Source organism: Corythoichthys intestinalis, chromosome 4, assembly GCF_030265065.1.
Source record: "Corythoichthys intestinalis isolate RoL2023-P3 chromosome 4, ASM3026506v1, whole genome shotgun sequence".
Taxonomy (NCBI): Eukaryota; Metazoa; Chordata; class Actinopteri; order Syngnathiformes; family Syngnathidae; genus Corythoichthys; species Corythoichthys intestinalis.
In genome coordinates this window covers 22,716,425-22,744,402 of record NC_080398.1, presented here as the reverse complement: position 1 = coordinate 22,744,402, position 27,978 = coordinate 22,716,425, and the positions used below count along the sequence as shown (strand labels likewise).

The 27,978-nt window shown below is 40.3% G+C and overlaps 4 protein-coding genes across 8 annotated transcripts in view; 1 reads left to right on the top strand and 3 right to left on the bottom strand.

The window, feature by feature from the left end:
* Positions 1-1,442: 1,442 nt before the first annotated feature.
* On the bottom strand, positions 1,443-9,760 carry pafah1b3 (platelet-activating factor acetylhydrolase, isoform Ib, gamma subunit). 2 transcript variants are annotated; one of them, XM_057833992.1, is made up of 6 exons: positions 9,650-9,760; positions 9,287-9,419; positions 5,809-5,898; positions 4,753-4,869; positions 4,565-4,687; positions 1,443-2,134 (listed from the first exon to the last, which is right to left on the bottom strand). In XM_057833992.1, exons 2-6 carry the CDS (start codon positions 9,365-9,367, stop codon positions 1,874-1,876), a joined length of 672 nt encoding a protein of 223 aa, XP_057689975.1. In that variant the 5' UTR covers positions 9,368-9,419; positions 9,650-9,760; the 3' UTR covers positions 1,443-1,873. The 2 variants fall into 2 exon arrangements, with proteins under 2 accessions (XP_057689975.1, XP_057689976.1); XM_057833993.1 differs by having other exon boundaries at positions 9,287-9,383; positions 9,650-9,755.
* A 197-nt stretch (positions 9,761-9,957) lies between these two features.
* Positions 9,958-13,853, top strand: si:dkey-250k15.4 (uncharacterized). Of its 2 annotated transcripts, none has more exons than XM_057833988.1 (5): positions 9,958-10,031; positions 10,213-10,306; positions 10,803-11,785; positions 13,014-13,147; positions 13,222-13,853. In XM_057833988.1, exons 3-5 carry the CDS (start codon positions 10,819-10,821, stop codon positions 13,705-13,707), a joined length of 1,587 nt encoding a protein of 528 aa, XP_057689971.1. In that variant the 5' UTR covers positions 9,958-10,031; positions 10,213-10,306; positions 10,803-10,818; the 3' UTR covers positions 13,708-13,853. The 2 variants fall into 2 exon arrangements, with proteins under 2 accessions (XP_057689971.1, XP_057689972.1); XM_057833989.1 differs by having other exon boundaries at positions 10,001-10,031; positions 10,186-10,306.
* Positions 11,718-20,314, bottom strand: tlr21 (toll-like receptor 21). The gene is made up of 2 exons (XM_057833985.1): positions 20,257-20,314; positions 11,718-17,475 (listed from the first exon to the last, which is right to left on the bottom strand). The coding sequence occupies exon 2, from the start codon at positions 17,427-17,429 to the stop codon at positions 14,472-14,474; it is 2,958 nt and encodes a 985-aa protein (XP_057689968.1). The 5' UTR covers positions 17,430-17,475; positions 20,257-20,314; the 3' UTR covers positions 11,718-14,471.
* Positions 20,315-20,641: 327 nt separating this feature from the next.
* cnfn (cornifelin) overlaps positions 20,642-27,978 on the bottom strand; it is a 29,019-nt gene continuing 21,682 nt past the window's right edge. For 2 of the 3 annotated variants that reach the window (XM_057834994.1, XM_057834996.1), the window contains 2 exons: positions 25,026-25,162; positions 20,642-20,873 (listed from right to left, as the gene is read on the bottom strand). In XM_057834994.1, the coding sequence (XP_057690977.1) occupies positions 20,784-20,873; positions 25,026-25,162 (227 nt within the window). In that variant the 3' untranslated portion in view covers positions 20,642-20,783. Of the gene's footprint in view, positions 20,874-25,025; positions 25,163-25,230; positions 25,371-27,978 lie in introns of those variants that run through there. The other variant, XM_057834995.1, reaches the window with a different exon arrangement.

Sequence of the window (27,978 nt, the reverse complement as noted above, 5' to 3'; positions counted from 1 at the left end):
AGCTGCACTGCTACCGTAGAGTCTCTCTCGCTTTTTGATGATGTAATTGCTGCATGAATTCCAATTTGATAGACAGGACAGTACAGACCGCCGCGACAGTCTGGAAAAATGTGGCCCAAATCGGATTTGAACCACATACGAAAGTGACCCAGATCGGATTTGAAATGGTCCAGTTCTATGCGACTTGTCACGTTCAGACCGTCAAGTTAATGCCTCACTCAAGTTGGAAAAACACGAAAAAAAAAAAATTTGCATTCGTGCATTAAGACCTGGAGTATGAACGAAGCCCATGAGTCTTTGTTCTTATACATTTTAAAAGGTAATGTTTCCATAGTTGAAGTTAGGGGTGTGACAATATATCGAAATGGTGATATATCGTGATACTTTGCATCCCAAAAGGTTATCGATACACTCATGCCAAGAATCGAGATATCATTTTGAAAAGGTATCAATGTTTCAAAAAAAAAAAAAAAAAAAAAAAAAAAAAAAAAAAAGGAACCAACAAGTTGCTACCAAAATCTTACGACATCATAGTGTTTCAGTTAACTCAACGCCAACCATTGACAGTCACTCTTTCTGATTTTCAGGGCATTTACAGGTCACTTTCTGTTCATTTTAGGGCATTTACAGGTAACTTCCTTTTGAGTTTGAGTCACTGCCTATTCATTTGTGGGATTCATGGCTCACTTCGTGTTCTGTAACCCAAAATCAACAGTAAGTGCCCATAAAATGCCCCAAATCAACCGGAAGTGACTGGAAATCAACAGGTAATGACCTAAAATGGCCCAAAATCACCTCCTTGCCTGGCATTAATTGGCTGCCACTTCTGGCTATAGAAGTGGGAGGGGCCTGTTTGAAGTGGGAGGGGTTCATTTGCTGCCACCCTCCCAGTTCAAATGGACTGGACATAAACTTACAGCAGAAGGATTAATATAGCTTGTTTTGTCTGTTTATTAGTTTTTTTTGTAGTATGATTTCCTGACCAATGTATTGATAATCGCTGTATTGCTATATCGTGAGATCATCGTTATCGTGAGCTTCATATCGGAAATCGTATCGTATCGTGGGGAACCAAGAGGTTCCCACCCCTAGTTGAAGTATTGCAATACGTATTGGATCGCCGCACACGTGTCGGGATACGGATCAGATCGTCCCAGCCTTCTAAGTTATGCTGGAAAAAAGTAATTTTCTTGGTGCATTCAGGTTCTTGCTACTTCTTATATATTTACAATCAAGTCTAATGTTGTATTTCTGGTATAGCATTCAAAAACATGGCAGGAAATGACGACAACCCAGTAACCAGAAATCGGAGAGGGCATAGGATTGGTAGCATGAGTGATATCTTAAACTGATAGATGTTACTTAAGTAAATGGTAGAATCCAGCATGTCATCAAGACTGGTATGGAGATAACAGGAATCAGACAAATAATACACAACACACTAAAAGCACGCTGTTGCTTTTCTTTAATGCATTTTCTCATCTTAGCGGAATGGTACTCATGGCCATACCCAAGCAGGGCCTTCCTTCCATTGTACGACTTATACAACATACAAATTTGTGGTGAAACGGGCTCTCATCTGTTGATTTTAAGTACAATAGCTGATGCAAAAAAGGGTTTAAGGAAAGTGGCGATGTCACATATAGCATAATATATGGAGGGTAATCATAGGAAGAAAATGGGAGTGGGAGCTTAGCTGAAGCGGGACATTCGCCGTTCTCTCTAGTGTGTCACATTTATTTAACTAAGTGTTTTGGTCCCACTATTTGTAACAGTGACCACTTCATCCATGGACACATCGTAACCGATTTCTATTGATCATTCTTGCTAAGCTAGCAGAGTGTTAAGCACTGGTGCGAGTTGTGTGTGTTGGTCAGTTCTCAGCAGACCTGTCTAGCATGGACTTGAGGTGAGCGTGTAGCGGCTCACACACAGCCTGGTAGGCCTGCGGGGTCAGGTGAAGATAGTCGTACATATCCTGGTGAGAGATGCTACCGTTGGAGTGCACGAAGCCCGGGTCAACGTTCAGAAAGGAGGCGTGAGGGAGGCAGCTGACGGCTTCCCGCACCAACCGGTTGACCTCAGTGTTACGCTCCCGCAGCGGGTTTGGGGATTTACCTCTCGGTAGGAGTCCCTGTTATGAAGAGCGGTATGAAACTTAATGATAAAACAGCTGTACATTCTGGGAAAAAGAAAGTGTAAAGGTTGATGTTGAGCAAAACCTTTGTTTCAGTGATATAATTGTAAATATTATATACATAAATTACACAGCTTGTATTACTATATACAGTTTTCCCTTTAAAATACAAACGTTTCCCCTCCTCCTCTGATTATACAGTGCCTTGCAAAAGTATTCGGCCCCCTTGAACCTTGCAACCTTTCGCCACATTTCAGGCTTCAAACATAAAGATATAAAATTTTAATTTTTTGTCAAGAATCAACAACAAGTGGGACACAATCGTGAAGTGGAACAAAATTTATTGGATAATTTAAACTTTTTTAACAAATAAAAAACTGAAAAGTGGGGCGTGCAATATTATTCGGCCCCCTTGCGTTAATACTTTGTAGTGCCACCTTTTGCTCCAATTACAGCTGCAGGTCGCTTGGGGTATGTTTCTATCAGTTTTGCACATCGAGAGACTGACATTCTTGCCCATTCTTCCTTGCAAAACAGCTCGAGCTCAGTGAGGTTGGATGGAGAGTGTGAACAGCAGTCTTCAGCCCTTTCCACAGATTCTCGATTGGATTCAGGTCTGGACTTTGACTTGGCCATTCTAACACCTGGATACGTTTATTTTTGAACCATTCCATTGTAGATTTGGCTTTATGTTTTGGATCATTGTCCTGTTGGAAGATAAATCTCCGTCCCAGTCTCAGGTCTTGTGCAGATACCAACAGGTTTTCTTCCAGAATGTTCCTGTATTTGGCTGCATCCATCTTCCCGTCAATTTTACCCATCTTCCCTGTCCCTGCTGAAGAAAAGCAGGCCCAAACCATGATGCTGCCACCACCATGTTTGACAGTGAGGATGGTGTGTTCAGGGTGATGAGCTGTTTTGCTTTTACACCAAACATATCGTTTTGCATTACGGCCAAAAAGTTCAATTTTGGTTTCATCTGACCAGAGCACCTTCTTCCACATGTTTTGTGTGTCTCCCAGGTGGCTTGTGGCAAACTTTAAACGAGACTTTTTATGGCTATCTTTGAGAAATGGCTTTCTTCTTGCCACTCTTCCATAAAGGCCAGATTTGTGCAGTGTACGACTGATTGTTGTCCTATGGACAGACTCTCCCACCTCAGCTGTAGATCTCTGCAGTTCATCCAGAGTGATCATGGGCCTCTTGGCTGCATCTCTGATCAGTTTTCTCCTTGTTTGAGAAGAAAGTTTGGAAGGACGGCCGGGTCTTGGTAGATTTGCAGTGGTCTGATGCTCCTTCCATTTCAATATGATGGCTTGCACAGTGCTCCTTGAGATGTTTAAAGCTTGGGAAATCTTTTTGTATCCAAATCCAGCTTTAAACTTCTCCACAACAGTATCTCGGACCTGCCTGGTGTTTTCCTTGGTTTTCATAATGCTCTCTGCACTTTAAACAGAACCCTGAGACTATCACAGAGCAGGTGTATTTATACGGAGACTTGATTACACACAGGTGGATTCTATTTATCATCATCGGTCATTTAGGACAACATTGGATCATTCAGAGATCCTCACTGAATTTCTGGAGTGAGTTTGCTGCACTGAAGGTAAAGGGGCCGAATAATATTGCACGCCCCACTTTTCAGTTTTTTATTTGTTAAAAAAGTTTAAATTATCCAATAAATGTTGTTCCACTTCACGATTGTGTCCCACTTGTTGTTGATTTTTGACAAAAAAATTAAATTTCATATCTTTATGTTTGAAGCCTGAAATGTGGCGAAAGGTTGCAAGATTCAAGGGGGCCGAATACTTTTGCAAGGCACTGTATATTGTGAATGCCCAAATAAATATTTTGAATGTGTTTAAGTAATCAATACTTACCTGTAAGATTCCAAACAAAAATAAGAGTTCTGCATTGCTAACAGCAATATATTTGGGGAAGGGGGGTGGGGTATGTTATACTATATGTACACTCCAGTGACGGAATATTAGGGGTGTAATGATACATCTATACACTCCGATCAAATTGAGAAAAATGCAAAACATTGACTGTCATTGTTTATCAATGCTGTTTCATTGAAAAAAACTATGTTTTCATTCAAACGTCTCAAATGTTTCATCAAAAAAATGTACTTTGTATTTTTCATGGCTTTAGGTAAAATGCAACTCATGGTGTTAAATGTGTTCATGTCAATAAATCGACTGAAAGTGTTTGAATCAAATCGAATTGAGGCAAACTTTGTAATATCAGTATTTATTACATTGTTGTCCAAGGAAAAGATATCGTAATGTCATAAAATTGTTGATATACACCCCTGGGAAATATGAGCAACAGTTCTCAGTTGTTTAGTGGTGTAGTTTTACACCAGTGAGTCCACAAGGATTCACTTCTAATACTGTATTGTAAGAAGGTATATAGAGCACTTACGAGTACGAGTGTGTGAGCGTGCGGCAGCTTGTTCTTGATCACTTGGACGATTTCCATGATGCCCCCGCTAATTTGCTTGGCAGTATGTCCCCGGTTTTGGGTCCCCACCCAAAGAACGACAATCTGGATCAACAAAAATGATATGTAGCAGTGTGACGTACTAAATATAGAATAAATCTACAGACTACCTTTGGGCTTATGTGGTCCAGTTCACCATTTGTCAGTCTCCAGAGCACGTGCTGTGTGGCGTCGCTGCCCACCCCAAAATTAAGGGCGTGCAGTGGGGAGAAGAGTTGCCGCCACACCTAAGACAAACGCGGAAGGAAATTAAACGTTAATATGAATACAAGTTTGAAATTGGGAAAAAATTACAGGGGTACCTCTACATACGAAGTTAATTCGTTCCAGGACCTTGTTTGTAAGTCGAAATGGTCGTAAATCGAGCATGATTTTCCCATAGGAATACATTATAATTCCATTAATCCGTTCCGCAGCCCAAAAACCTACACTAAATCCTTAATAAATACTGCTGCTACTATTGCAAATAGCAATTACAAGGAGCAAAAAAAATTATGAATAAAAATCTGAATAATAATATAATATAATAAAAGTAATAATAATAATACCTGTAATAATGTAACGAATCGGGTCCTAATGTGGCAGACTTTTTTTGCTGTACCTGAACGCACCGCTTGGGTGACGTGACGTGAGCAAGAAAGCGCAGTTCTATTTTACTGTTTTGATGCTGGCGTCAACAGCAGCGGACACTAGGTGAGTTGATGGAATAAATAATTAGAAACCTGACGAAGCTGACGACTTCTTTGGCGATGTTACCACAATAAGAATTGTCAACGCTATAAGACGGGCTAACGGAAGTGGACCGCCGGCCGAGATCGCAATTCTATAGACCTATTGTCAACCCAGTTCATGGATGCACACACAATGCTTATATTTTGCTATCATTTACCTCTTCATTTCAATGGTAAGCATCACATTTTCTTTTTTCTCCACCTGCACTAACCTTTTTTGGATCCAGTGTTGATTTCGCTCACAAGAAAATTAGCCGTGCGTCCGTCTTCCGGCAAAACAAAGAAACTGCGGCGCTGTCAAAAATTGTCGTATATCGAGCATGTCGTCGGATGTAGAAACCAATGGCGAGTCAAATTTTACGTCGGCTGTCGAAAAGATCGTGTGTTGAAGCGATAGTATGTCGAGGTACCACTGTATAAGGGATCTTTTCTTACACCAAACTGATGCATGAGTTGCACCAGAAAGTCACCAACGAAGAGGACCTCTGGTTCTTTATCTTTGCTGTCTGACAGGAAGCGATTGTGCTGCACACATGAAGAAGTATCCATTAGAGAAGTTGTTTTTCTTGAGACATCACCAGAAAAGGTTTATAGGTAAAAGTTGAGAGTAACCATATACAGTATAGAACAGGAAATTGATTCGGCAGACTGTTGTGGAACCAAGTAAATCACAATAGCTTGTATTGACTCTTAAATTTTGAGTCTGACCAATCCAATACTAAGTAAAACCGTTAATGATGCAGAATAATATCGGTTACCGATAATTATCTGCCGATAATGGCAGGTATGACGTCACACAGATAATCCCGATAAAAAAAAAATTCAACCGATAATGCAATCTGATAATTATATACTTGATTTAGCCTCCAAATGAGCACAGTCGACGCAGTTTTGTCCAATTCTGCACCGCCGCCTCAACCTTTCCCCCTTCTGAAGCCCCTGTCGCATGAGTTACCCGTCACCAATTCTGCACCGCCGCCTCAACCCCTCCTCCCTCTGAAGCACCTTGAAGCAGTTGGATATCATGGCGGCTCTGTTACCAGCATGGGTTGATTTTTCCGTGTGTGAAACAAATTACGCTCTCCCCATCCGCAAAACATGCAGTGCAGAAGTTTCACGCGGTGGAAAGAAAGCGTCCTCATTCAACACCACTAACCTGATGAGCCATTTAAAGCTGCACCCCAAAGATTTGTAGCGCGAACGCTAAGGCTAACAAATAAACAAATGCAAAGCTGCGGTGCTTGTGACCATTGGAGACGCTTTTGACAAGCAGAGACGGTTTGACCGAAGTGATCAGAGAGCCAAAGACCTGGATGAAAACATAATGCAGTTTATTGCCTTTGATGACCAGCCGTTCACCGTCGTTGAAGACATGGGGTTTCGGCTGCTTTTACCGCATTGGAGGCCAGCTACCACATACTGATTGCCACTAGTTTTCGGATGCACGCTTACCTGCTTCATATGACCAATATTCTTCGTAAAATATATGCTGATCACATCAGTTTCACCATGGACATTTGGACAAGTGATGTCAGTCAGGTAAGCATGCTTAACATGATGGGCACAGTGGTTAGATGATAATGTCAACATGCACCAAACCACACTCTACTCACAAAACTGCCCGGCTAACACCGCAGAGGCAAATAATGCATTCACTACACTGGAAATTTAATCGTCTAATTCAGATTATTTTTCATATATCTAGTCGAATGTATTTTTCCATCTTGTTTTGAGTGTTGAAGACTAGTTAACTGATGAATTTGTCACATTATTCCACTTACTTGAAGTAAATATTACAATTTGTTTTTATAAAGCCCATAGATATAAAAATTGGTCATTTTTCACCTAAATCAAGAAAAATTTGCTTTCAAATAATGTTTTTAACCATATCTATTCTTGAATAAAGAACATTTCTGATACAAGCTAATTTTTAAGATTAAACACAATAATTTATATCTTAGAATAATGCTTATTTTCAGCGAGCTATTTTTCTTATTTCAAAAAATCGGAGAGAAATTTACTTGAAGCACTGCCAGATTCATTCACTAATTTCCAATAGATTTGCACTGAAAACAAGGGAATTTAACTAGTTTTAAGGAAGTTTGTTTTTGCAGCGTAGTCATGTTATATATTTTAAGAATGGCCTACATTTAAAGGCATTTTTGTGCAACTTAGGCATTTACTTTAAATAATTGTAGCCGAAAGCTTAGACACACTGTCATACAATGTTATTGTTTAGCTGTTGGAATTGACCACTTGTTCACATTTGATGTAGAGAAAGTAGCAATAAATTCTATTTTTGCACAGTAACATTTGCTCTTGTGTATACTTTAACATTTTACATATATCTTTTTATAGAGTTATCGGCTTGACATTATCGGTTATCGGCTGGAAGGAGGAGGAAATTATCGGTTATCGGCAAGGGCATAGGTTTGGTCTTAATATTGGTAGGGACAATATAATAGCATAACCTGCATGTCCACCTTTTGCTGGGGACGGGACATTTATTAGACCAAACATATTTGGTGAATGGGGATCAGGGCTACATTTCTCACCAATATGAACCTAATTAATTGATAGGCTAAATGATCAATGCAAAATAAATCTGCATTGACCTATACTAACCTTTACACTGCAAATTTATAATGTCTTAATCTGATAATTTTTGTTAAATCTAGTCAAATAATTTTCTCCATCTTTTTTTGGGGGGGGGGGGTTAAAGGCTAGTTAATAGATTAATGTGTCAGATTCTTCCACTTACATTAAGTAAACATTAATATTTGTTCGTATTGAGCCCATAGATCTAAAAGTTGGCCATTTTTCACCTAAATCAAGAAAAAAATTCTTTCCAATAATGTTTTGAACAATATTCTAAAATTAAGAACATTTCTGACAAACAAGTTTTTCTTTTAAGATTAAATATACAAACTTTTTGCTTAAAATAAGTCTGTTAAGCTCATTTTGAGCTAGCTCTTATTTCAAAAAATCCAAGTGAGTAAAATTAACTTGAAGCACTGTAGCAGTAGCAAAATTAGTGGTGTGTTCCCCACCTCCACAACATTGACGTCTTTTTACATTACTTACAGTGGCTGCTGTTGGAGGAGAAAAAACTTCTAATATCCCTCGTCGTCGAAGGGGGCGGGGGAGGCGGCAGATTGTATTTCTGTCGGGATGTAAATGCGCGTGTGTGTGTGCGGGGGAGGGGTTCAAGTCATCAGCCAATCAAACGTGCATTTGAGTGAAAAAAAAATCGACTGGCACATTCAGCGAGTGAAAAGGGGTCAGTGTAAGTCTGACCATAATGAAAGTACTGTAAATCACTTCATAATGGTAGGATCAATTCTATCCTTACAACATATAAGAAGACAATCTAAATGACCTATATAACTGAAGTCATTATATAAAGCAAATAAGGTTGCTTACAAGTTGGTGGGGATAATTTGAGCATCCTGAAAAGTTGGTAGTGTTATGTCCCTACTGTCCCAATGCAAACCTACGCCCTTGGTTATCGGTATCGGTTGAATAATGTATTATCGTGCATCACTAAAAACAGTCACTGCTACATGCTGCTTTGTTTCACACATGTTCGATTCCTGGTAGGTGTGGCAGTTCCTAGTCACAGAAGTCTGAATATAATGGGAGGGCTGCATCAAGAAGAGCAGCTGAAATACTAATAACTGTTCCAAACAAGTAGCGCGAGTGCATTGACAGGGAAAAGCCAAACATCCCGTTCTTCAAGTAAAGAATCTGCTTTGATAAGGACATCCCGTTATCGATAACTATTGTCCACAATAATGGGAAGTAGGTTTTCCAGGTAGCTACCTAAATAGCAACACCACTGCATGTTTTCCTGGCACATCGTCTCAGGATGATAACGCACATTAAAAATAATGCTATAAGACAATATACACACCATAGACATCCATCGCCCATCTCCCTGGGTATCCTCACAGGCGGTGGGTGTGGCGGCCGGGTTCCACTCGTCGGCGCTCATGACTCGGCCTCGTTTACTGTTCCAAAACAGGCATGTATGACTTCGGCTCTTTCTATTTCAACGAAATAAACCAAAGACATGAATGAAACAATCGCTAACAAGACTAGTTGGACAGTAGCTTAAGACGCCATTGCAAATTAGATAGCACAAGCTGCTAGCTTGCATGATTGTTATTATTATTTTTTAAATATATCTATAGGAAGAAGCAGCTCGTTTACACCTTAGTGGTTAAAAATATCTTATGCGTCTTTCTAAGTATTACAGTAAACCATTTTGACTTACATGCACGTAGAAAATAGGCAATTAAATAGTACAAAATCCTGTCATCGTCTCCAAAAATCGGTTTCAGGAAGTGAGCGTTCACGGTGATGGCACCACCTTTTGGGGGTAACAGCGAATTTCATTTTATTTCATTTCACGCATTGTTTTTCCATTTTACAACCAAATTTTAATATTAAAGATTAACTAAGTATTATGTATGTAACTACAGAGATTAAACTCGTTCAAATGAGGAAATAAAGGTAAAAGATGAGTTAGGTTGCGACCAATGTCCCCTGTGTGAATGTGTCAATGGACTGCTCCAACCACAAGGCATTTGAGTGTGTTATGCTGCTCTATCCCGATGTATTCCACAGCGTCAGGTCATCCTACCGCTGTTTCTAACGTAAGAGTCGTCGTGATGTCGATAAGTTTCGGCCGTTACATTTAAAAATATCTTAAGTTTTTAACTTCACACGACTGATTTGCTTCAGTTAATCACATTCTGCTCAGTTTTTTCGAAGCAATTTAGGAAGTAGTAATGTTGTAACTTAATTCAGGTGTGTCTTGTGTTAAAATTGCACCAGTTTGTCAACGCTTCCATATTGATGGCCTTCTCGCATGGAGATCCGTCTCCTGGTTTGACTGCTGACTTCCAGAAGATGGCGACCTCGCTACTCTGTAAGTAAGAATAACGTTATACGTTAGGTAGGTTTACCTGTACACTCAAAAACTAAACCTCCGGTCTTGTTCGTAATCTAACAATATTTTTAATGTGGGTTTGACTACATTATGCTGTGCTCTTCGCAATATTTCGTGTAGCTTGAAAATACTGCATCATGAAAATCATAAGGATGACTGCATTTCACATCAAATATAAGCCACAGTAAATTAATATTTAGAAATATTTTAATTTTAGTATGTAGTTTTCATTAAGTTTTTCACATTTTTTTGGGTGAGCGGTAGCTGGTATACTAAGCACCCTATTGGCCTCAATTGGAAATTCGCCACGGTTTAAAATGCCGATTCCAAGAACCGCGTTGACCGATTTTACCAGAAACACTCGTGGAATGGTAGACGTACCTTCCCAAATATGTACTCCTATGTCTTCTGAGGACTGCTTTAGGACCTGCACTGTTAACTAACCAAAGTACAAGTTTGAACTTTGTTTTTCTAGCCAAGCAAAGGTCAGGATGAGACACACAGAAGTGGGCCAATTCAGCAGCACCTGCAAGTGCCACCTGGAAAACAGCATGCACAAAATTAAACGACTAAAGTCGCGTAAGGAGCGCAGCCAGAAAAGAAGCGGCGGCCAGGACCCCTGCAGGGTCAACTCGCAACAGCACGGCTGCTGCCTTCAGGGCAACCTGGATATTCGACACCTGCACACTTGCAGCCAAAACACCTGTAAGAGGGACCTCGTGTCGCCGCCTCCAGTCCCAGTCACGCGCGCTCCCACGCAGGAAGCCAGTCTCATCACAGCGTCCCGCCTCATTAGCCACCGGGGGATCTTCAACCACCAGGTGAAGTCCCTCGATATCCAGCGCCTGTTACTGGATAAGAAGGAGAGAACAACCAAGGAAGCAAAGACGTCGTCTCCCCTTTTCAATGATGCCAGTGGACCCCATGAAGAACCTCAAGCCACCGAGGCCGCTGAGGAGAGCAAGGAGAAAAGTCAAACATCAGAAGTGATCCTGGACCAAAGAGAAAAAGAGCCGTCTTTACTTATTACCTCTGACGAGAGCCCGGTTGTGAAGAGGACAATAACACGTCCAGGCCCAAAGCTACCCTCTTCCGTAGAGTGCTCGCCTGAGAGAAAGAAGCTCCCTGAGCCACGAAAACCACCCAGCCTGATACGGCGTCGGCATGTTGCCATGAAAACCGGGGTTGACAGTCCAGCCCAAAAAGAAGGCATCGCCCCAAAGTCAGTCAGCGCGGTGGCGCGGCGCTTGTGCAACTCCTTGCGCTTCCCTTTACTTAGGCAGCGGGATCTGGTGGCAGAGAGCAGGGAAGTACTGCTGCGAGCCCTGCGGGAGGCACATGGCAAACACCTTCAACAGAACCTCAAACACCTGCACTCGGGCACTGACCTTCACCCTCAACCCAAGGGAGACGTCCACAAGCAAAAGGCAAAGCGGAAAAAACGGCAGTGGACGCCAGGTATGTACTCAAGCTCTAGATTCATACATAAGAACATCTATGTGGAATACTGCACACTGTTGTCTACGTAAAAATAATAATCAACTCATTTCACTTGAATTCTCAAGTTTTGATTGGGGGTTAACCCCTTAAATTCAAAATTTAAGTAAACGGACTGCTGTTAAATACTTTGAACTCAGTATATTAAGTAAAGCAGACCTTATTTAAGAACCAGTAAATGTATAAAAAGTTACTCCAAGCGAGTTTCAAACTTAGGCTGTCACTATGGCAGCGGAAAGGCTGTCACAATGGCAGCGGAAAGTGCAGACAGCTGTTCTAAACCCCCTAGCTGGCTGCCCTGTTGCTATCGTGCCCTTTTGAAAAAATCAGGAGTGAGTTGCACACTTAACTTATTTCAAATTCAGTTTACTCAGAAATTTAAGTTATGCCCGCAGACTTGATTATGCTAGTTAATTCAAGTTATTTTATCAAATTAACATCAAGGAATCATGTTGTTGCACATACATAATGCACATGACAGCGAGTAAATTTTAAGTCCCAGGTAAATGTGGAAAAACAATTTAACAAAATGAGACACTACTAAATTACAATCCTTTTTTTTTTTTTTTTTTTTTTTTTTTAAAACCCACCATCTGTACCACTTGCCCTCATTAAATTCACGAGTAATCCAGAACCTATATGGACAATTTGCTCTTTAATAAACCAACACGTATTTCTGGCCAGTATATGGACAAAGAAACTCTCAAGCAGAGGGGGAACATCTATAACCACAATGGAAGGTGAGATTCCAGATTCAAAACTTTGACCTCAGAACTCTCAGATTGACGTGCTTACCACTCATTCACTCTGCAATTCTAAAACTAGTTTGAGTATTTTGTGTCATTCTCACAATTAACTCTTTCACTGCTACTGACCAGTGACCACAATAAATGTCCATTACATTTGAACTGGGCGGGCTGGTACTGAATGATCTAATTTTTTTTTTTTTATTCACATGAATAAAAAGACTACCTGAATGATCATTGCTGTCAATGGCAGCAAATGATTTAATCTTGCCTACAAATTTTGAATTCACAGTCGTCTGACCTCAGATGCTCTACGCTCCACCTGTAAAAAAAAAACACATCTTTGGAACTGAATAAGTTAAAGGCATAACTGATATGAAGCTGTCGCAACGATTATTGAAATAAATTGTCAGTTTTAAACATTTTTTTGGATGTGTTCCCAGCACCATTTCCAGTCGACTCTGGACATGACATACATTTCAAAAGTGAGGGCAATGCCCTTTTCGAAAACAAAAGGAAGGGAAAAAAGCACTTGCGCTGGGATCTCAGTTCACCGCCACAGCAGCGCTTGGACCAGGTAAGCTTGGTTATCTTTTTTTCTTTTTCTTAACTATCTTCAACTAACTCCACCTCATCTTGTCTCTTATGAAGACTACAGCTTGGCCAACCAGTCCCGTGGACACTTCGACGGGTCACTTGGATGAAATCTTTAGGCTTCGCACCTCACCAGAGTTCCATATAGACTTTAGTCCTTCCCCTACAGTAACTCACCAGCTGTTCATTCAGTCTAAGAAACCACCAGTGCACTTCTTTGGTGAAACTCACACCAAATTTGAACCCTTCGGGGACTGCTATGCGCAGCAGAGTACGAGTTGGTCGCAGCCGAGCTACATTCAAATCAGTCCTGGCCAAGAGCTGAAATTCCGATATTCACCTGGGCAACACATTCCCCTTAAAAATGATGCTTCATTTGAACGTCAAGAGTACCCCTTCACCCCCATCTTCTCCTCTCATGCTTTATTCTCCCCTCCCGGCCACCATTACATGCAACCTTACATTCTTGAGAGCCCGTCACCTATATTCACATCCATGACACGACCTAAACGCTGGCCCTTTTCCCCCAGGAAACTGTACTAACAAACAATTTACCTAATTTTTTTGTTTACATCTTGTATGCGTATTTTTGTTTACTTGTAAACGTGTATCCTAGTTCACTTTATTGTTATGACAGATGTAGACTAAAAGGTGTGCTGTTTGAATTAAAATCTGTCATAATAAACCCAGCCGGTGTCATTACAAATTTATATGTGAATACTAAAATAAAACTGAAAAAGTTCATTCCATCTTCATATTGGAACTCCGCTAACATCACATAAAGTAGTGCCTTCAGATACAAGATACATATATTTATTCATTGAAAACACTCAATTCTAAAAACAATTGTTTCTTAAATCTTTCCCCATTGGAATTAATGGAACTTAAGGCAAATCAAATCACCGTTTGTATTTTCCCCCGTGGAGGAAGCTGTTCAGCACTCAGCCAATCAGTAAATAGCTGGCTATTGCCGGCTATTAGCTTTTACCAATCCTGCATGGTTATTGGAAAAGCCAAGAAGGGAATCATCTTTTGCAAGTAATTATGCTAAATCGAACATAAAGCATTCAATACCATTACAGATTCAATACGAACATTGAAATCCATTATAGTGAGCCCCTATTAAAAAGTGAGCCCTGCCACGAATATTGAAATTCCCAGAGTATTTGAAGCACATACAAAATAGTATTTGATGGTAATAGATGCCAGAAGAAACAAGCAATGCACTTTTTTTCCACAGGCTAAAGGGCACTGACCATGATTTAGATGACTAAAATTACACACATTTTTTGATGGGAAGTGCTTATTTAATATGTATAGTAGTTTCCGTCCGGTATCAGAGTCTGAGTGTCAGAATCTCCCAAATCGTCATTGTTAGGAGATGCCTGAGTCTCATATTCTTCAGTCTCCTGTTTGCTCCCTGTCTTTACTGCATGACGCAGCTTATTCCAGAACAGCTCTTGAGCTTGCTCGGGGTTTAGGCAGTCCCAGCCGGGCCACTGCAGATACGTCTTCTTCAGCATGACCTTTCTCATGCGGTGGTAGGAGGACATTTGACGCTCGGAGACTGGTTCTAGGAAGATGAGCAGGAGAACGTCGCGGTGCTCGTCGAAAAGCCGGTAGCTGGCTAGCTGGATTTCCAAGGAGCACCATTCGCTTTGGAGGAAATTTCGGCTAATGACACAGATGGTCTTGCGACTGCTGTACACGGCGTTCACAATGTTGTCTACAATATCCCGACCTGGCTCAAAGTCGCGATGATGCAAGCAGAGTTTCAAAGACGAGCCGTTGCCCTCCAGGTTGGGCAAAAGCTGCACCATGACCCACTGTTCGTCACTGGAGTTGTAGGAAACAAAAGCATCATATGTACAGTTTTCCTCCTCCTCTTTGATCTTGCGCCACTGCTCACTGAACCAGGCGCGAAACACATAGTAGCCATACTTCATTTTCCAATAAAGTAGGACATAAAGCAGCGGAAAGGATGTGAACAACACTACCACAGTTGACGTGGTGAAGAAGAGATACTTGCCGAGGTCGACATAGCAGACATCTGTGTTGAAGTTGTAGAAGTTATTATTTTCCCCCTGCTGGCAAGGAAGATCGTAAAGATACACTACTTGGACCTGTTGGTTCTTCATTGTCCAATTCTGCAACAAACTGTTCTGGCATGTGCAGCTGAGCGAAAGGTTGCGTATGTCCAAGTATCGCAAATGAGACATACTTTCCAACACATCTACATCGAGTGTTTGCATTCCATTGTGGTTGAGCTGTAATGTCTGCAACCCGGTTAGATTGCCAAACACGTCCCTAGAGAAGGTCTGGAAGCCGGCATTTTCTGCAGACAAGTAGGATAATTTCCGAAGACTATTAAAAATTCCCGGTTTCAGCTCTATGTTCACGACGCAGCACTTCTGCAAGGTGAGGAAAATCAGGTTCGTCAGGTCGTCAAATGCGTCAACGGCAATGTACGAGATTTGATTATTGGCGAGGTAGAGAGAAGTTAGGTTGCGGAGGCCGCGGAAGAACTTATGTTGCAATCGGGTGAGACCGTATGGACGCTGTCCACCTAACTTCAAGTCATTGAGTCTGCTAAGCTTCACAAATGGTGAGGGTACTCTTTTGGTCGGGAACATAATCAGGTTTCTTTCCAAATCCAGCACTGTGAGTGTGTCCAGAAACGCCCCATGGAGAGATGTATGAATCTGTTTCAGGTTGTTTCCATCTAGGTATAGCTTGGAGAGGCTTCGTAGTCCTTGAAATCCCGAGGGTTCAATGTGGGAAATCTTGTTCCCTCCGAGGTCCAGAGTTGTCAGATTTTCAAGATGGAGGAAGGTTCCGTTGAAAATGACTGCGATGCGATTGTTTCGCAGGTTAAGAGATTGCAGCACAATCAGATCTTCAAAAGTGTCAGCAAAAAGGTCGGTGAGAAGGTTGTTGTCCAAGCGTAGGTTCTCAAGCTGGTAGAGTCCTTTAAGAGCTTCATGATGAAGAAAGGCGATGATGTTGATGTTTAATTTCAGGGTTTTTATATTTGGTGTGTGATAAAAAGCGTAAGAATCCACTGAGAGGATGCGGTTGTATCGTAAGCTGAGCTCTTCCATTTTATTAAAGCGTAACGTTACATTCTTGCAAGAGGCAATGGAGGTCAAGTGGTTGTGTTCAAAATAAAACTTTCTCAAATATTTATTCTTGCCAATAAATCTTAGGCAGTCTGATGATATCTTGTTTTGAGCATTTCCCATGTTATTGTTGGATAGATCCAAGGCTGTACGGATTGTTGGGCATTGGGACAATGTATCATTTTGCAGGTTAGTGATGCTATTGTTGCTCAGACGCAACGTATTAAGACTTTTCACCTTGCTCCTTAAAAGCTTGCACAGCTCAAGTAACATAGTGTTGGTTTTCACACCTGTTCCTGTGAAGTCGATGTGTCCTGCTTTTATGTTGCTGATATTTAAAAGGATCGTCACATTTACCTTGGTTGAGCTCAACTTGAGGTAGTTTGTCCCATTTAAATCCACATCCTGAAAAGCCTCTGTAGTCAGTTGAGAATTTAAAGACAAATCTAAGATTTTGATCCCAGAGAAGAAGTGGCGCCCGCATCCTAACATGTCTAGGTTGTTTTTACACAGGACCAACTTGGTGAGAGATTGAGGGAGCGAAATATTGGAGTGAAGCAGAGATGTTAAGTTGTTTTGGCAAAGGTTTAATTCCTTCAGATTCTTTAAGTATGACACAGCCTCAACAATCTCTGAGAAGTTTGTTAAACGGTTGCTCTGCAATATTAAAGTGTCGAGCATGTGCTGCCTAGTTGAGAAAATGTCCACTGGCATGGACTTGATGTGGTTGCCACTCAGAGTGAGGAAAGTGAGATTGTGCAGGTTCGCAAAAAGCTTGGGCCTTAGCTGGGAGATGTTGTTAAACGACAAGTCGAGAAACTTGAGTTGATTGAGTCCATCAAAAGACAAGTCACTTATGGTCCTCAAACGGTTTCTGCCCAACTCAAGATGCTGAAGGTCTTTAATGTGGACGAAGGCTTTGTCAGGAATGTCTTTGATAGGGCTTGCCAAAATGGTGAGATTGATGACGGACGGCGGCAGGTCCTCCAATATGACAGATATATTCCACTCTCGAGTGGTGCATTTGAAGCTCCGCTTTCTGGTGTTCCTCAGTTCAACGCAGTTCTTAAAGGTGTACGGCACAACCATTTGCACAGCCACCAGAATGAGCATGAGCAATGACAGATGACAGACAAGTGCTGCCATGATTCAGCTTTCTTCCAACTAGTGTTGGGTCTTCATAGGTGTAAATCTGTGGACAGAAAGGGTAGAGAAAATGAAGTTGTTATCATTGCCACCGTTCTGTTTCTCCTATGTTTACTTATCTCAGCGTTTACTAGAATATTTTGCATTTCACAAACCACTAATACAAATCTCAAAGATGGGAACCCCAGTTCTTGAATTTAATTAATCCCGGTTTACAAACCTAAAATTTTGTGAACCGATGCCATTATGGAATTAATACGTTCCAGCCCTAGGATGGAGTTACTATGTGCACCTTTCTATGTGTGTAAAGTACAAAAAGGAGAAAGACCACCGGACAAACCGGCCGACATCGGAAGAGCCCGTAGTTGCCACATGGTAAACACAAACTTGGCGTAAAATAGTGCTACTTTACTACACAGCGAAGACGTAAACAATGAGAGAGTCATACGAAAGCGCCGTTTTGTTGTTGTGCAGCTAACATGGCAGGATGTGTCTGAGGGGAACACATGTCCGTCCATGATCAAACGTATATAATAGTCCTTTATTTAAAGAAAGTTTGTAGTGTTTACTGTGTGTTAAAAATGGCTGCGAATACAGCGATTACAAAGTTGCAATTTCTAATTGGATTGAAAATTTGACAGAACACTGGGCACACGAAGAAGGCAATTAGCCGAGTATAGAAGTGAGTGTGCGACAAGCCGCCTGTTGTCGGTCGAGTGGCATTCTCGCTGGACAATCAGCCACAAAATGCAAGCCAACTCCGTATTAAAACTTGTGCCATGATCCCTGTATTTGACATAATACAAAATGCTTACTCACTTCCTCGTAATTCCAATGGTCCCACAGTAGTAGGGCTTGTTCTGGCCAATATCCGCGGTCAATGGGAACCTTTTGAAACCCAAAAAGGCTCACACGCCTCTCCCTGGTGCAGCAACAATTTTCTGCAGCATATTTTGCTGGCGTGATGCGAAAAATAAACAAATTAATCTGCAAAATCAGCTGAATCCGCAGTCCATCTGCATGCTAAAAAGCAATGCTGTATTGTGAAATGCTGACCCGGGTGACGTCGCCATCGCATTCCTCCTCAAAACAGGAAGTTATTCATTTTCGTGGCGCGGGATTAAAAAAATTGAAGAAATAAAATGATCGTTTCCACACACATCCAAGTGGTCCATTTCATTCAGGACCATAAAATACCGCAAGGAATATGGAATAAACATGCTTTTTGGTGTCATAAGCACTTTAAACTCTTATGTAGGTGAAATTAAAAAAAAAAAAAAAAAAAAGTGTGACCTCCGTTTTTTTGTTTTGTTTCGTTTTTTTGGGGGGGGGTTGTTTTTTTTTCTAAAAAATCACTTCAATCAGTTAATATAAACATCTTTGATGTGAAAGATGTATAATGTAATAATGTGTAGAACATGTAAAGTCAGTTATTTTGCTGAGTAACTAATTACTCTTACAATGAGGTAACAGAGTTACTAACTCAATTGTTTTTTGGGGAGAAGTAATTTGAAACTGTAACTAATTACTTATTTAAAGTAAGATTAACAACACTGGTTATGAAAAGAAGCATCGTGAGAGAATCGAGACCCTAATTCTCAGAAAATGTTATACATAAATCAAATTATTTATGAACCCCGGCATTCGCTAACAACTTGAGTCGTTGCAAGTTTTTTGTTCTCTTCGCCTACATTTCTATCAAAAGTGAAATCATTTAATAGATTCACCTATTTGTATACAAAACTCAACTGTTTTTGTCTTTTTTCGGAAGACTGTAATATATTGCAAAATTGTACCACCGTCCTAGTTAATCGGGGTGGGGGGTTCTGATGATGCGGTTGGGCTTGGGTGGTGAGAGGCTTGGAGGTGGCAGGTGCTTGACTCCAGTACATGATCTCACTCACTAAGCCACACTCCTTAAAGCCCCACACTCAACAAAGGAAAATTAAGTATGTAAAATAATTACATTTTAGAAAACCTGATAGAAACCCGCTATTTTTAAAATTAATTTCTACGGGATAAAATTTAGTTAATGTGAATTTAACTTTTATTGATTAAAGTAAAAAAAAATAAATAAAAGTTAAATACGATTGTGACGCATGTGGAACCTCAGCTGTACATGCAGTATGTCAGTAAACGTGAATCCGAGACTTATATTACATTTCCTCATTATAAAATTTTCATTTCCTTTTTCCCACAGCATGCTATTGATCTACTGTCTTTTTTTTATTGAGTTTTTAAGGAAAATTGAGAAGTTATATATCGTTGTATTTTAGGAGGGAACTGAAATTTTTCATTTTTTATTCAAATTTAAAACAACTACATTTCATTCAGCCAATTTTAGAGGGCATGGGGTAGCTACGGTAATCTTTCTGGTAAGCAGGGCTTATGTGACACATAAGCCATACTTTGCTCACAGCTGTTTTAACCGGATTGTGTAAAATTCAATTCATAGAGTGAACATACATAGTTCTGCAAGTAAATACATTTTCTATCATTATATAAAACATCTGTGTGCTTCACAGTGAGAGACTGGAGGGGGAAATGCAGTTAAAAAAAAAAAAAAGGCATCTACAATTTGTATAACTGCACTTTTCTGTAATATGAGTAGCCCTTAGAACCACGCGAGTATAAAATATTTTAGTTCCCCTCCATTTGTTATTTGGAAAAAAAAACATTCTTTAAAAGTTGCATAAGCATGCTTCAACTACTTCAACTCTCCGTATGTGAACACAGCCTTTGCATTGGCTACATATAACCTCGCATAAAAAGGCAAGTAACAGTGTAGAAAGAAGAATTAAAATGGAGATATTATTTTGGCTCTTACCCGATCAAAGGAAATGTGCCTCAAAGCTTTGTGTTTCTTGTTTGTCGGAAAGAGGAAGGCGAGACTTTTGTCTCAGTCTCGCATATATTACTGACGTCAAATTTAACAAATCCAAAGAGTGAAAAAAATGCATCATTAATAATTTGATAAAATGTTCAGTGGTGGCGAGGGAGTTTTGTGCAGGCATTATAGGTTCAGTTCCAATTTAGTGAATGTGAATGGATGGGTTTGACAACACAGACACACATACTGCGTAATACACTTTTTATTGGAATGATGTGATTTACAAAATAAATAAGTGATTAAAATGCATGAAGACAATTTACTGACATGTAAACTAATCCTAAAACATCAACAAAAATTGGTGAAGAAAATGTAACTCATTTACTACTACTGACAGAAATGGACTTTATACCTTGTATTACAATTTACCGTAAAAATGCCTAAATGTTACTGGAAACGGGACGTCCATCAAATTGTGATTTGTATTTTAAAATTTTATCCATTGCTTTTTTTCCCCCCTAATCTTAAGCTCTCATTTTTTGCTCTCGCGCCATTTGACACAGTCCACACTGATACAGGCAGGCCATCACACACCAGTCATTACACACCGAGCCCTGTAGAAGCGAAGGGGAAACATTCAGTTAGTTTGATAATACTATGCAATGTATATTTTCAAAAGATAACAAAGGTGTGATGATACAATGCTAATAAATACATAGTCTGTGATTGCCACATGGTGCCAATTAGGCTAGGTTGAGACCGCAATTCCGATTTTTCTTAATATCTGATTCTTAAGTGTAATCAGTTGATTGCTGTCAGGTGCTGCTTGTTTTAGCAGAAACTTCATTGGTTAAACTGTCTGTGCGCAATTGGTAAGAACAAAAACCAGGAGACACAGCGGCCCTTGAGGACCAGTTTGGACACCCCTGCTCTACACCATTCTAGGACAGGGGGGTCAGACCGACAACCCTACCTCCTCACTAAAAGCTGACTTCAAGCTAGGTGCTAATGCTAATGCACAGCTCCATTGCTGACGTCCTCCCTGCCTCTCTCACTTTCTCTTTGCTGATGTAATTGCTGCATGAATTCCATTTTGCCAGACTTGAGTGTGCAGACCGCCTGCACATTCTGGAAAAATGTGGCCCAGATTGGATTTTAACCAAATACGAAAGTGGCCTAGATCGGATTTGAAATGCTGCACTTCTACGCAACTTTTTCCGTTCAGACCGTCAAGTTAATGCCTTACTCGAGTCCGAAAAACACAAAGAAATCTGATTTGTCCATCCTAGTCGTAGATAATTTGAAAACTTGTGGATTTTATATACAGTGGGGCAAATAAGTATTTAGTAAACCACTAATTGTGCAAGTTCTCCCACTTGAAAATATTATGGAGGCCTGTAATTGTCAACATGGGAAAACCTCAACCATGAGAGACAGAATGTGAAAAAAAAACAGAAAATCACATTGTTTGATTTTTAAAGAATTTATTTGCAAATCATGGTGGAAAATAAGTATTTGGTCAATACCAAACGTTCATCTCAATACTTTGTCATGTATCCTTTGTTGGCAATAACGGAGGCCAAACGTTTTCTGTAACTTTTCACAAGCTTTCCACACACTGTTGCTGGTATTTTGGCCCAGTCTCCCATGCAGATCTCTAGAGCAGTGATGTTTTGGGGCTGTCGTTGGACAACACGGACTTTCAACTCCTTCCGCAGATTTTCTATGGGGTTGAGACCTGGAGACTGGCTTGGCCACTCCAGGACCTTGAAATGCTTCTTACGAAGCCACTCCTTTGTTGCCCTGGCTGTGTGTTTGGGATCACTGTCATGCTGAAAGACCCAGCCACGTTCCATCTTCAATGCCCTTGCTGATGGAAGGAGATTTTCACTCAAAATCTCTCGATACATGGCCCCATTCATTCTTTCCTTTACACAGATCAGTCGTCCTGGTCCCTTTGCAGAAAAACAGCCCCAAAGCATGATGTTTCCACCCCCATGCTTCACAGTCGGTATGGTGTTCTTCGGATGCAATTCAGTATTCTTTCTCCTCCAAACACGAGAACCTGTGTTTCTACCAAAAAGTTCTATTTTGGTTTCATCTGACCATAACACCTTCTCCCAGTCCTCTTCTGGATCATCCAAATGCTCTCTAGCGAACCACAGCCAGCCCCGGACGTGTACTTTCTTCAGCAGGGGGACACGTCTGGCAGTGCAGGATTTGAGTCCCTGGAAGCGCATTGTGTTACTGATAGTAGTAGCCTTTGCTACTGTGGTCCCAGCTCTCTGTAGGTCATTCACTTGGTCCCCCCGTGTGGTTCTGGGATTTTTGCTCACCGCTCTTGTTATCATTTTGATGCCACGGGGTGAAATCTTGCATGGAGCTCCAGATCAAGGGAGATTATAAGTGGTCATGTATGTCTTCCATTTTCTAATAATTGCTCCCACAGTTGATTTCTTTACACCAAGCGTTTTACCTATTGCAGATTCAGTCTTCCCAGCCTGGTGGAGGTCTACAATTTTGTCTCTGGTGTCTAGTGTTCGACAGCTCTTTGGTCTTGGCCATAGTGAAGTTTGGAGTGTGACTGACTGATTTGTGTACAGGTGTCTATTATACCGATAATGAGTTAAAACAGGTGCCATTAATACAGGTAACGAGTGGAGCCTCGTTAGACCTCGTTAGAAGAAATCTTGCTTGTTTGTAGGTGACAAAATACTTATTTTCCACTCTAATTTGGAAATAAAGTCTTTAAAAATCAAACAATGTGATTTTCTAGTTTTTTTTCCACATTCTGTCTCTCATGGTTGAGGTTTACCCATGTTGACAATTACAGGCCTCTCTAATATTTTCAAGTGGGAGAACTTGCACAATTGGTGGTTGACTAAATACTTATTTGCCCCACTGTACATTGTAAAACAAATTTGTCATTTTAATCCATTTATAATTGAACCTTGTTTAAGAAGTATAGCATTACTTGCCGTATACTTTCTTTAACAATGTGCTAAGCGTAACAAGTGGAAGACTTGTTTGCATTTCTACCTCACAATTTTAAAGTTCAAAACAAGTCTGTATTTTCTTTTAGGAGTTCAAACGGTCTTCCAGTGAATGTGCATTTTCTCCTGGCGCTATGAATTCCCCGAGCATCTCAAAACATGCATTTTAGGTTCATTGAAGCCACAAGATTTCCCATGGGTGTGAATTTGACGGGAAAAAGCCTTGTTGTCTCCAGCAGTGGTGTCAAACCTATGGCCCAAGGGCCATTTGTTCTGCCTGACGGGCACATTGCAACTCATTTGTACTGCACGTACAGAATCACGTGCTTTTACTTTGAAATTGGGGCGATAAAACTTTTTAAAAGATTTATTGTGTCTGCAGTCACATTCGTTTATTTGCTTCCTCCCAGTCAAAATAGATTGGATGTCTAGCAAAGTCAATGGCAGCCAATGAGTTAACGAAGAAGTCAACTCAAAAATGCCCCCAAACCAACAAGGAGTGACCCAGATTCAACAGGAAGTAACCTAGAAATTCCCTGGTATGCCCAAAAATGTACGGGAAGTTGACCCGTCAGCGCCCTAAAATTACTTGGAAGTGACTTCAAATTAACTCTTTGGCTTCCACTGACAATGATAGACATCCAATTCACTTAAACTGGGATGAATAGATATGAATGCTCATATTGCAGTGCCATTATTGGCACTATCCGTCCAATCCATTTGGATTGGATCAAAATGGATTGAACATCTTGCACTGTCAACAATGGCAGCTAGTGAATTAACGTATTTGCCCTTAAATAAACTGATCCGGCCCACATGTGATTTAATTGCCATTAATGAACCAAAATGAGTTTGACATCCCTGGTCTACAATACAAATCTACAAATCAGTCCACTGTGTACACAGGGTGGCTCTGCCTTACCCCTGACGCGCGCAGTCCATAAAAGGATGAAATGCGAGACACTAAAATACAAATTGCAATGGCTTTTTCGATAACAATTTCATTCCTATTGTTACTTTTATTAAGTGACCTGAAGTTCTCTTCTCCTATTACTTTTTCTAATTTTGGACCCAAAACATAGTCTTAAGTGTTAACAAAAAAGCAGAACTACACAAAGCAGACAATAAGACTTTAAAAAATTTGTCTAACAATTCCTGGATAGTAACATCAAAGAGTCACAAATAAGGCCAACCCCTAAAAATAATTGATTTGCACCTGTAGGTGAAAAAAGTCCTTACACTAACACACTATTTTTAAACATTTTCCATCAAGTACCACCTCCAAAACTACTTTAGAATACTATAACTATATCTGAAATTATTGTAAGCCACTGTAACATAATGCACCCTTTCAGCATTAAACCTGCCTCAATATACTTTGTGTTTGAAAATAAACAGCACTTTATTATTCAATGAAAGTGTTGTAAATGTAGCTAAATACAACCCATAACAACGTTTCTGGGTTTTACTGTCCTACCGTGTTGGTCCTCATTATAGTACAGAAGACGGAGTAAATATAATCTACACAAAGAAACTGTAACCCGATCGACTCACAGCCTCGAAAAGTAAGGGTTACATCACGTCAGAAACTCGTTCGGTTCGCCTCCGTTTCGAACCGAGCACCACGTACCGAAACGGTTCAATACAAATACATGTACCGTTACACCCTTAATATATATACAGTATATATATATATATATATTTTTTTTTTTTAAGGTTAAGCCATTTATTTTTACTTTTGTTAAGTGTAAACTGTATTTTGGCTAAACTCACTTCAATGCGGTATTTGTGACGTATGTGGGTCCTCAATGCCACCGAGCTGCCAGGGAGGAATGCCACGCAGCAGGTCTCTCCGCTGTCCTGGGCCACCTTGCACTCCAGTATGCATGGCAAGAAGGTCCCACACAGACCTGTGGGCAAAAAACAGCGTAAAAGTGACATTGTCGTGAAGACGCCGCTCGGCAGTTTCAATGCATACAAATGCCGCAGTCATCACAGCACTCAAGCGTGCCGGAGGTCCAGTCAGACAGGCCGGAGGAAACTGTGAACTGCTGGACGTTCACTTGAGGTTGGGAGCTAATCACGCTTGGCTGGAAAGTCATGGCTGCGAGCGGGAAGTCCAATGTTCACCCATGTGGGCTAGTGCTCTCGGGTGGGCTCTTATACGCCGTGGTCCAACTCGAGTGTTTAATTTTGGGGCGTAGCGTACAATTCGAAAGGGTGCACCCATCGTGATTCATTGGTGTATTTCATTTTTTATTAGCCTTCGGTAATTGAGGAGAAAGAAGTGGTTTATTTTTTCTTCACAAAACAAAAGGGAGCAGGTGTGTCCGCGGGGCAGGTATAGTGTACACAACATTTACAATGGACAGGTGAATTGTTGAAAATGTGTGTGTATTTTGCGGTATGTATTATACAAGAAAAAGAAATAAATCAACCAGTCATTCTTCTTATAGTGCTTGTCCCCAGAAGGTCACAGTTGAGCTGGGGCCTGAAAGCGGACTAAACTCTACCCTCATTTGGTCACCAGTTAAATTACACGGCACACACAAATAATATTTTTAGCTGTTTTCTAATTCGTTATGATGCTTCTGTTCATAAAGGTCACTGAAAACCACCTTGAGAACGAAAACCTTAAAGTGAAAGTTTCTAGGGTGAGAGTTTATTTGTAAAAATTTACAAATGGCGTACCGCACGCATGCTATTTTTAGACTGTGACGTCGCATCGTAAAGCGGAAGTAAAGCCGAAGTGGGACATTATAGACCCGCCCTCGCATAGAAACAACATAATTTGTGCTACTTTTCCCCGGTTATCTTTCAAAATTGAACATGCCGATCACGCATTGCTTTTTTGGAACTTGTAGAAACGACTCTAGACATTGCGACACATGAAGGATGTATTCTTCATACGTTTCCGGAAACCAAAAACTCAGGAGGAAAAAATGTGAAGACCGAATCAACTTGCGCCGGACTTTAACACCAGCTCGGTGAATCCATTCACATTTCATATGCAGTACACATTTTGTTGGGTTGGCATGGTCTTTCAGAAGACAAAGAGGTAAGCCATTTTTATACTTTTAACTTATTTTTTTAGCGTAACGTTGTGCCATACTGCTTCTGTCTGACAATGAATGACCTGAAAAAATTTACAATGGTATCTGACTGCCACTGTTTTATATATATATATATATATGTATACATATATATATGTATACGTATATATATATGTATACGTATATATATATATATATATATATATATATATATATATTAGGGCTGTCAAAATGATCGCGTTAACGCGCGATAATTAATTTTTTTAATTAATCACGTAAAATATTTGACGCAATTAACGCACATGTCCCGCTCAGAAAGTATTCTGCCTTTTGGTAAGTTTTACAGCAAGGCTTTTTATGCTGTCCAACAGCGAACTCTTGTGGTCGCTTTGCGACATGGTTTGCCAGTTCATTACGGCTGCACGACGTCTCGGGCTGATAATGTTGTGCTTATATGATCCTTGGACAAGATTTGTCCGTAAGTATGGTTGTTGTAAAGAACGTACATATTATGTTAGTAAGCGAAATGGTATATTTTTTGTATGAGATGCTTTTTGTTTATGTTTAGTGAACCTGTATAGCGTGCTAAGCTAACGTTGTTGCTAATGCAATGCTTGTGTACTTTTTGTAGTTTTACGACGGTCTAAAGAGGACAATGGTTTGAGGCCATTTTATTAATAAATCAGATGAAAAAGGAAGAAGTCTAATTATTAAGGCGTCGTTCACTAGCTGTCTAGCTTTGGAAAAAGTAGACGCTTCGGAGTGAGGACAGCATAGACAGATTTAAATGACAGTAGAGTGAAATGCCCACTACAGTCTTTATGTACCGTATGTTGAATGTATATATCCATCTTGTGTCTTATCTTTCCATTCCAACAATTTATTTTACAGAATATATATATAATTTACAGAAAATATGGTATATTTTATAGATGGTTTGAATTGCAATTAATTGCAATTAATTACGATTAATTAATTTTTAAGCTGTAATTAACTCGATTAAAAATTTTAATCGTTTGACTGCCCTAATATATATATATATTTAACAACTTTAGTAAGGGGGAAGTGTAAATAAAATATAGAATTAAGATTTGTTATCAATGAAAAAATTAAAAGTGTTCGTTGGCTGTCACTAAGTACCATTTGCGATCGCTACACAAAGCTAACTAAATTAGCCCAAGGATCAGTCAGAGACGTAGGACAACCAGAGGATATATAAGAAAGACAGGGGCTGATGGTAAAGGATAGCTTGTTGAAACAGGAGAATGTCATTGTCAGTCGCGTCGATAAAAAAGCTAAGGCTATGCTTAGGTCAGCTCGTTTTTTTCCGTCTTTTTCAGCCTTCGACACTCAAGCCATCTTTTTAACTGAACATTTTTATGTTCTTCCACACATTTGCCAGTGAATTTGGCACCAGGCACATCATTTTCGGAGCAAATTGGTAGGTTTAGCTCTGTAAACATCTCCTTCGTACAGGATTTCCATTTATTTCCTATTAGGGACAAACGGTGGCTTGTCCTTACTTAGCAACAGTAGCTAATGTCATGAATATTAATGAGCGGAAGTGACGTGTTGCTTGCGGTACGCCATTGTATCTACATGGCAACTTTATCATCACTTTGGTGCGATGCAAGAAGCGTCTAGGTTTGGTGGAATGGCTCATATATGAGACC

What these genes read in the sequence shown, in the direction of transcription:
- pafah1b3 (XM_057833992.1), bottom strand. Translation starts at nt 9,367, where the DNA reads ATGAGCGCCGACGAGTGGAACCCGGCCGCCACACCCACCGCCTGTGAG. An exon ending in ATGGGCGATGGATGTCTATG is followed by an intron (nt 5,899 to 9,286) that starts GTGTGTATATTG and finishes TCATGTGTGCAG; the next exon opens with CACAATCGCTTCCTGTCAGA. An exon ending in TGGACCACATAAGCCCAAAG is followed by an intron (nt 4,688 to 4,752) that starts GTAGTCTGTAGA and finishes TTGTTGATCCAG; the next exon opens with ATTGTCGTTCTTTGGGTGGG.
- tlr21 (XM_057833985.1), bottom strand. Translation starts at nt 17,429, where the DNA reads ATGGCAGCACTTGTCTGTCATCTGTCATTGCTCATGCTCATTCTGGTG.
- si:dkey-250k15.4 (XM_057833988.1), top strand. Translation starts at nt 10,819, where the DNA reads ATGAGACACACAGAAGTGGGCCAATTCAGCAGCACCTGCAAGTGCCAC. An exon ending in AAAACGGCAGTGGACGCCAG is followed by an intron (nt 11,786 to 13,013) that starts GTATGTACTCAA and finishes ATGTGTTCCCAG; the next exon opens with CACCATTTCCAGTCGACTCT. An exon ending in CACAGCAGCGCTTGGACCAG is followed by an intron (nt 13,148 to 13,221) that starts GTAAGCTTGGTT and finishes TCTCTTATGAAG; the next exon opens with ACTACAGCTTGGCCAACCAG.